Source organism: Cupressus sempervirens, chromosome 5 (assembly GCF_028749045.1).
Source record: "Cupressus sempervirens isolate cs-2001-9-10 chromosome 5, ASM2874904v1, whole genome shotgun sequence".
Classification (NCBI taxonomy): domain Eukaryota; kingdom Viridiplantae; phylum Streptophyta; class Pinopsida; order Cupressales; family Cupressaceae; genus Cupressus; species Cupressus sempervirens.
In genome coordinates, this window is record NC_143122.1 from 308,756,096 (window position 1) to 308,764,038 (window position 7,943).

Here is a 7,943-nt window from a genome sequence, read left to right on the forward strand (position 1 = left end):
ATTCATCATGATTTTCCCAAATTGATCTCAACCATTTATGGATTTCCAAAAAATCTATATAAACAATTCTCATATATCTTAATTTCATAACTGACTTTCAGATCGAACCTATGTCATTTTGCTATCATTTGAAATCCTATCTTTTAATCATATTTCTTGGAGCTCGGAGTCTAAGTGCTACCAAAATCACAGCTGTGTGCACAGTTCATATGACCAAAGATAAGTAACAAAATCTTGGAGTATTTGATTGGTTTGCATATTTTATTATGTGATTCCAATTATTTAATGCTTCTTATTTTGTTGAACATTCATAGGCTCATGTTTGGTAGCTTATGTGATTTAATTATTAGATCATTTGGTGCTACTAATCCTCATTTATTGAGTGTGTAGATTTAAGCCTATACACTAACTAGTTTTTTTTATAGAGGTCTAAATAGAGAGGGGATTGGGGAAGTTATGTCTGAACTAAAGTACAAATCATTTTTATGAAAACCTGAGCCTCCTACTGACACCGAGTTAATCGATATTTTCCCCAACACACTAAAATAGTCTAGTCGCTACAATATCAATATATTGTCACTTCCATTTATAGTTATAGTCTTCAAGTTTGTCAATCTACCAATCTCATAACTAAAATTTGAAGAGCTAATCTATAGCTAGACTAGTGAGTATCTTCATTTTCCACCTGATTTTTGTACCCATGTAAACATTTTGGTCATGTTCATATGGCTTGCCACTTCCTCCCAAGTTGTTTTTGTCTGCATGATTAGTTTGATTTTATATGATTAGTCTGATATTTTCATTGTATTTTATCTCTTGATCAGTCCATGGGCCTTTTAATGACTTGGTCAAAAATCCACCAATTATTTTGGTTCATCCAAGTTTTATTTATTCTATTCAACTTTCGTTCCATACTAGAATGGGCCACTTGTGAGATTTCATGATCTTTTTGAGATACCCTAGTAGGTGAACTATAGCTACTTCTGCAATTCGACAAGTACCCATTTTCTATAGAGGGATCTCATATAAGATTTTATTCTTTAATCTTGAATCTGCTCATGGTAACTTGCTTTTGAGCTCTTTTGTCTACCTACATTTGAGATTCGATTTGCTGCTTATCCAAACATCCCATCCATAAAGCTCCATTGACATGACAAGTAACCCATGTTCTTGGATACCTGCATGTGTTTTGAAGAGTATATAGTGTTCTCCAACCTCCTTTATCTCTCTTCATCCTCTATGATTCCCAACTAAGCTTTTATTATTTAAGATTAGTCCTATGCGTAGGTATCCTTATTATGTCATGATCTCCGTGGAGCTCCACATAAGTGTGAAAGTTTGTATGTTACCACATTATGTTCCTTTTTAAGTGAAAAGACCAACATCTTGGTTTGTTGACGTCTAGTTACATCCATGTTTCTTTGGAAAATAGATGTGTTCCTTTCAAATGGTCAAGCTTAAGCAACACACTAAGCTTTGACTGCTTAGGTGGTTGTGGGCTCGTTTCTTCACCTTGCTTCATTTCAATTTATAAAATAATTGTCATTAACGTTTGAGTTTGTACAATTTTTTGTTCCAACCTATTCAATTGCATAGAAAAAAGTGAATGACAATATATTGTCATCTAACTTGCCACTGAGATATTTTCAAGCATTTCCTACTTAATGCAATGAATACAAGCCATGGGCGTCCTAACAATTCAGTCACATCAACAATTTGGTTGGATTCCCCGTGGTCTCATGAAAGGGTGTAGTTACAAGTTGCAGGTCATGGTTTTGGTCTTTGCACGGAGTAGCATTTATCACCTTTTTAAATATGTTTTATCATGTTTTACTCATATTTGACTAATCTAGAAATTTGTTTCTATTATAGAGTAAGTATTATATTATATTTTATTTGGAAAATGATCTAAGGTAAGGTAAGTTGAGAGATAGAGGGGTACTGAGAAATGTTGTTGGTAAGAGAGACAATATTAATTAATAACAATCAAACCAGATTACTGATCCAAGTCATAATCTAAGATTGAGGATGAAAAAAATGTTAGTGTATGAGTTGTTACTCTTAGAAGAAGTAGAGCCAAGGCTTTTATTCTCTAATCAGTTAGAGCCACCAAAATTTAATAAGTGCTTGCAAAGTGTGACAATAGGAGGGAAACAATGCAAGAGAAAATGCACCCTCTAGTGGCAAATAACACTTGTGATTTCCTTTCACTTCTCCTAAAGAACTGAGCTTTTAAAAATCAATAGTCATTTTGATTGACATAAGAAGACAGGCAAGAAAAGATAAAAAACCAAATTGATTGCAGAAGGCATTGATCAGTACAAGGAAATTGACTAGGGTTCATAATTTTAAAATTAAAAATTTTGATGTTGAAAGAAGATTTCTTCCAATTAAAAGGAGAGTTGCATGGGGAAGCAGATGTCGTACCATAAGATTTGCTAATTGGGCCTCATATTAGAAGAAATGACTTCTCAATTTTCAATTTACAGTGGCTGGTTTTGGGTTGAGGCTAGAAAATCCCCTACCAATTTAAGTGTTGTTTGTAAAAATGATTTGATTTGAACGCACCTAGTAGATTTTGGGTAAGATGTAAGTCCCTAGAATAAATTTTAACAATAAATCATTTTCAATTTTGGACTATTAAGACATTTCTTTTTTTTTAAATTAATTGTATGCCCGTACATTAATTTGCAAGGACTAATAACAATGTAAAAAGCTTTCTAGAATAAAAAAAAGATTAGCTCACCAACATTGAAATATATATATATATATATATTCCACTAATTGTCAAAATAATTTAAAAATGTTAATACAAAATTATAGTATACTATAAAATTGAAAAGTCAAATTTATTATTTATTGAAATAAAATAATAGTATATTAATTTTAAATGAATATATATACAAGTTCCTTATTCAATTAAATTATCAAAAGTAAAACAATATTATTAAATTTAGTTACATGATAATAAATTCAAAAACTATGTACCAATCAAAAAAGTTAAAAATTAAAAACTATCACACATAAATATAGTCCAAATTGATTTTAATAATATGTTAAACTTTTTATAAAAGTGGTTCCTACTTTTAGAAGGATTTTGACTTCTGTCATACATAGAGTCCCACATTAGAATTTTTTTGGCAAAGGGCGTGATAGAAATTTTGCATGGAGTATTCATTTTTGTCCTCACTATGGATCTTCTTGTTCTCTTGTATCTTGATGATGGATCATGTAGTATGATCCAAAACATTGATGGTAAAAAAACTCTACACAATCAAATCCAGAAATTATGTACTTATACTGATGAATCATGTACTATGATCAAAAAACATTAATGATAAAAAAACTCTACACAATCAAATCCAGAAATTACATACTTATACTGATTCTGTTTGTTCTCCACCATCTCCCAGATGTATGTTAAGGCTTAAGAATTTATAAATTCCTTTCCATTTGCCAAACCCAGGAAAATGTAATATGCGGAAAAGAAAAATTTTGATCTGCTAATTTCTTACTCTAGGAAAACACGTTAAAGCACGAGCGAAAGGATTTAATTATTTCTCAGGCACAATTTACCATGAAAAGAACATTGCAGCATGATCACTCGTGTGTCTGCTGTAGCTAGGGACTAAAACCCTTAATAATTTAAAAATTAAAACATATGACATAAATACAATATTGACGGTAGTGCTAAGCACTTTGTGATCCTGCCATAAGTTTAAAGTGCATAGATATAACTCCAACCCCAATGACACAAATGGTCTTAATTTCTAACTCCGCTTCTAAAACTGGAAAGAAAATTACTCAACCCATGGTCCACAGTCACTGTTCACAATATAAATGATTGCCAGAGCAAAGTTATGTGTCCAGAAACTCTAAACTAAATGTTGGTTCTACAACTATCACATTAATCGACTCATGGAAATGAGACCACTCTTTTTTCAATTGCTCGTCACAGATCACATCTGACAAAGACGTCAGGCCATTAACCATTCTAGGAAGTTTCTTGATTTTTTTGCAGTCACCCATGTTAAAAATTTTGAGTCTCTCCAACTTATTGAAGTCACGTGGAAGAGCCTCCAAGCCTTGAAAAGGAAATGTAAATTTCCAAGTTCATAAATTGAGGCTGGGAGTTCTTTGAGATTCAGACAAGCAACTAAGCTCAACACTTGAAGAGATCCTGCAAGCTTCCCCAGATTCTCAAGAATCTTGCGAAGTTGATGGCAATTTGTTATAGACAGTGTTTTCAGTGAAATGAAATTGAAAATACCAAGAGGAAATTCGTCAATATCCTCACAGCAGTCAATATTAATCTCTTCAAGTTTAAGCAGCTTTAAGCACACTTCAATGTCCAATCGTCCCTTATCAGTGCTGCAGAGACTCAGTGAGAGCTTCCTGAGATTTTCTAAATATTGAAAATAATCTAGATCAGGGACAATCAATTTTTCAAGCCGAAGGCTCTTCAGTTGAACCAATGAACTAAAGGTTGACATACCGTCAATTTTAGCCCTACAGGATTTCTGGTTGATTATGATAAGAATTTTCAACCGAGACATTTCCTGCACAAATGGTGGAAGGAAATATTCATTTCCATCAAATATCAATACAAGAGCACGGGCCTCCGGAAACTCCAACTTAGGCCATTTATTCTCTTTCATTGGACCTGCAAAAGTATTCAAAACTTTTTAAAGAAGGAATATATATATTTTTATGGGCCTCACTCATTTGCTTGAAGCCTGATACTTGTGAATATCAATAAACCAATTTAAAGCAATCAACCTGTGCGAATGGCAATAATCTCAGTGGCTTTTATATCATGTTGAACTGAATATATCTCACAATTGCTGGGAAAGAAAGAGTTAAGATGCATTCAATCTTCAGTGAGACATCTTTTTCAAGTTCTCAAAATGAAGTAGCAACATCTCAATGATTACAAATTTTGAGTTGAAGTAAAAGGATTACATGTCCAAACTCCATTTAGATCATGCTGGAAGAAATGGGAGATTTACTCTTTCGGCTTGATGATCACTATCTATATCTTTCTTCTACATATTTCAACGCAATTTCAACAAAAGAATCTAAAAGAAGACACTCACCTTGAATTATGAGTTAGCTGTACCAAATTCAAGAGCCCTCTTTTTTCAAGATCAACAAGAATCATCGACGCATGCTCTAGGCTTAAGTTGTGAACATCAATCCAAATATCAAACGAAGCATCAACAGGGATTTTTTTAACTTTAGGAAACAATATTAGGTCCAAAAAGCATATTTTTGTATCATTGTCCAGATCTTCTATGCTCAATGCTAGGCGCTTGAGAACATCCTCTTCATAAGATCTAATATTGATTCGCCTTCCTTGTGAAATCTGCCTTTTGGTGTATTCCCAATAAGCATTTTCACTGTATTTGCATAAATAACGTCCAATCACCTCCAATACAAGTGGTAATCCTAGACATTCTTTTGCTACCTGTTAGTACAGACTAGTTAGCCCCAATATAATCTCAAAGGGTGGCCTTCAGATCTACACATATTGAACTAAACGAACCATGCTTCTTAAATTGTAAACACGGAATGGATAGCAGATCTACACAATATTAGCTGGCAAAATATAATGTCGTATTATGGCAAATTTAGCAGACTTCAGGTTCACTAAAATCAACAAATGAGACGTAGATAGACATAGGTATACCTCTTTGACTGGTTGATTGTTGAACCATCCATCTGGAATGCTTTCTTGTCCAAAGGCCCAATAACAAAAGAGGTTGAGAGGTTGACGGGCAAGTCTAATCACAATTCGGTGATGTTACCAATATACACAAAGAGCATACTAAAGTAAGTGAGATCAGGTCTTATGTTCTAGTCTCCCTAGAAGTTTAACGTAGGATTGTAGCCAGGCTAAAAATCCCCACGCAACTTTGCCAACCTGACTAGAAGCTCTAAACACACCACTTCCTCATTGGAAACATTTTCTAACTTGTCATTTTGATATCAGAGGACAAGCCCACTTCCCAGTGAAAATAAAAGCTATCCTAAGCATATGTATTCCGCATATTGGCCACTTGACCTGATAGTAAGGTCTTGATAGATCAGGGGCTCGAATGGATGGATCAAAGATGAGAAGGGGAGGACAAATGTCTTCATAGGAGTGACCAAATAGGATAGCTTAAGAGGAAGAGGAGAGCAGAGCAGAAAAGAGTACAGATTAAGGGGAAGAAGAGAGGACTACACCAACTAAAGCAAGATGATGAATAAATGCTCTTCATACGCGTAAAAGAGGAGAGGAGGGGGTTATTGAAGGGAAGAGAGGAGATATGAATGGCCGTTAAGCTCTTTAAGAAGAAGGAGAGGAAGAGGATATATTGAGAAGATGGGGGAGAAGATTGCATTGACATAAGAAAGTTGAGGATTCAATTGCCTTTAAGCACTTCAATGAAGACAGAAGAGAAAGAGGGGAAGGGGAGAAGATTTCACATCAAAGGTGGAGGCATGAATGGTGTTTAGAAACTTCGAGGAGGTGAAGACAGATCGAGGGGAAGGAGAAGAGAATCCAGAAACCACATTAAGGCATGAATCATTTTCAGGCACTGTGAGGAGGAGAGGATGGAAGAGGACTATCCAGCCTTGTCAACAGGAGATGGTTCACACAATGAAGAGCTCATCAATAGCAGATGAGACACAGTTAACAAATACCAATGGAAAAGGATTCCCCTGCTTGACTAACTGAGGAAGATTTCCATGCTAGAGTAGCTCCCTAACATAAGCATGAGATTATATACTTAAAAAGGAGGTCGAAACATAACCTATACATAGAGATCACCACAAACCAGAGGTAAATTGTCTCGTCACACCACGGTTAAGGTTGTGGGTATGATTGATGTTTTGAATATAGGCTTATCTGAGTGCGATGGAACACATACAGTTCCTGCATTCGATTGCTAAAGTGATGCACATTTTACCTAGCAGCGAAATAGGTTGCTCAACACTTGGGCAAATATAGGCCAGCATTAAAATAGCCTCCTCTTCTCAGATCTAATTCCTATCAAAGCCCAGACAATACAAAAACAAGTATTTAACAAAATTCCTTGATTCAGCACGAATTTTTGTGTGGGTGTGTGTAAATGGTTAACTTATGGCTTCAGCATCCCTCCCGAGAGCAACTCCTAAAAAATGCATTTTACGAGATTACTTGATTCAAAGAGTAAATATATGGTCTACTTACGTTGGACATCAGAATCCCTGCAGAGAGCAGCAACCAAGGTTGTTTTGCCACTGCCCGCAATTCCCATCACTGCGATCTTATTGAAATTATCTTCAAATAACCACCTTTTCAAATCCCCTACTTGATTCTCCAAACCCATGCTATGTTTGGGTAGTTTTGGAATGTATGAGTCTGCAAATGAAGATGAGGGTTGCAAGCATAACAACCCCTCGCTCACCCATTGTCCCAATTTTTGACAGCCTGAGAGAAGGGTATCGACACCCGCATCAACAGGCCTAGAGAGAAGCGCTCTAACAACCTCTCCAGTAGCTCCTTGAAAAAGCACGAGAACATAGGCAGAAACCATTTTGTTAGCGTATCGGGGGTGATTAGGGCAGCCACTTATTTATCAATGACTCCTAGAGTGAAGTGGAAATGGCGGGATATGAAAGCTGAGAGGAAACTTCTTGCAGTGTTGATTCCACGCTGAATTGTACTCATTTAGCGAGCAAGCAAACAAATTGAACGTGGGATGTTGGAAGCAGAGTGGAAATTTCTCGCACATTTTTTCCACGATGAATTTTGTGCATTTAGGGACCGAGCAAGCAAATTTTCCACATATGGGGCCCTTCTTCCCGCCTTTACCTCTCTTCAGTTTACTGTCTAGGAAAACCCGAAGTCTTTCAAGAAAATTAGAAAAATAAAAGTTTTCAAAATAGTACTAGAGAGGGAGAGTCAGTCAACC

The 7,943-nt window shown here is 35.6% G+C and overlaps 1 protein-coding gene across 1 annotated transcript; it reads right to left on the minus strand.

Annotated features, from left to right (window-relative positions):
• Positions 1-3,858: 3,858 nt before the first annotated feature.
• Positions 3,859-7,565, minus strand: LOC149555846 (putative disease resistance protein At4g33300). The gene is made up of 7 exons (XM_089829565.1): positions 7,220-7,565; positions 5,690-5,783; positions 5,569-5,584; positions 5,097-5,467; positions 4,780-4,844; positions 4,151-4,663; positions 3,859-4,085 (listed from the first exon to the last, which is right to left on the minus strand). The coding sequence occupies exons 1-7, from the start codon at positions 7,563-7,565 to the stop codon at positions 3,859-3,861; spliced, it is 1,632 nt and encodes a 543-aa protein (XP_089685691.1).
• Between the last annotated feature and the right edge of the window lie 378 nt (positions 7,566-7,943).

Coding starts and splice junctions, on each gene's coding strand:
- LOC149555846 (XM_089829565.1), bottom strand. CDS start 7,565: ATGGTTTCTGCCTATGTTCTCGTGCTTTTTCAAGGAGCTACTGGAGAG. Junction 4,664..4,779: donor GATTATTGCCATTCGCACAG/GTTGATTGCTTT, acceptor ATACTTTTGCAG/GTCCAATGAAAGAGAATAAA. Junction 4,086..4,150: donor AGTGTTGAGCTTAGTTGCTT/GTCTGAATCTCA, acceptor TTCCTTTTCAAG/GCTTGGAGGCTCTTCCACGT.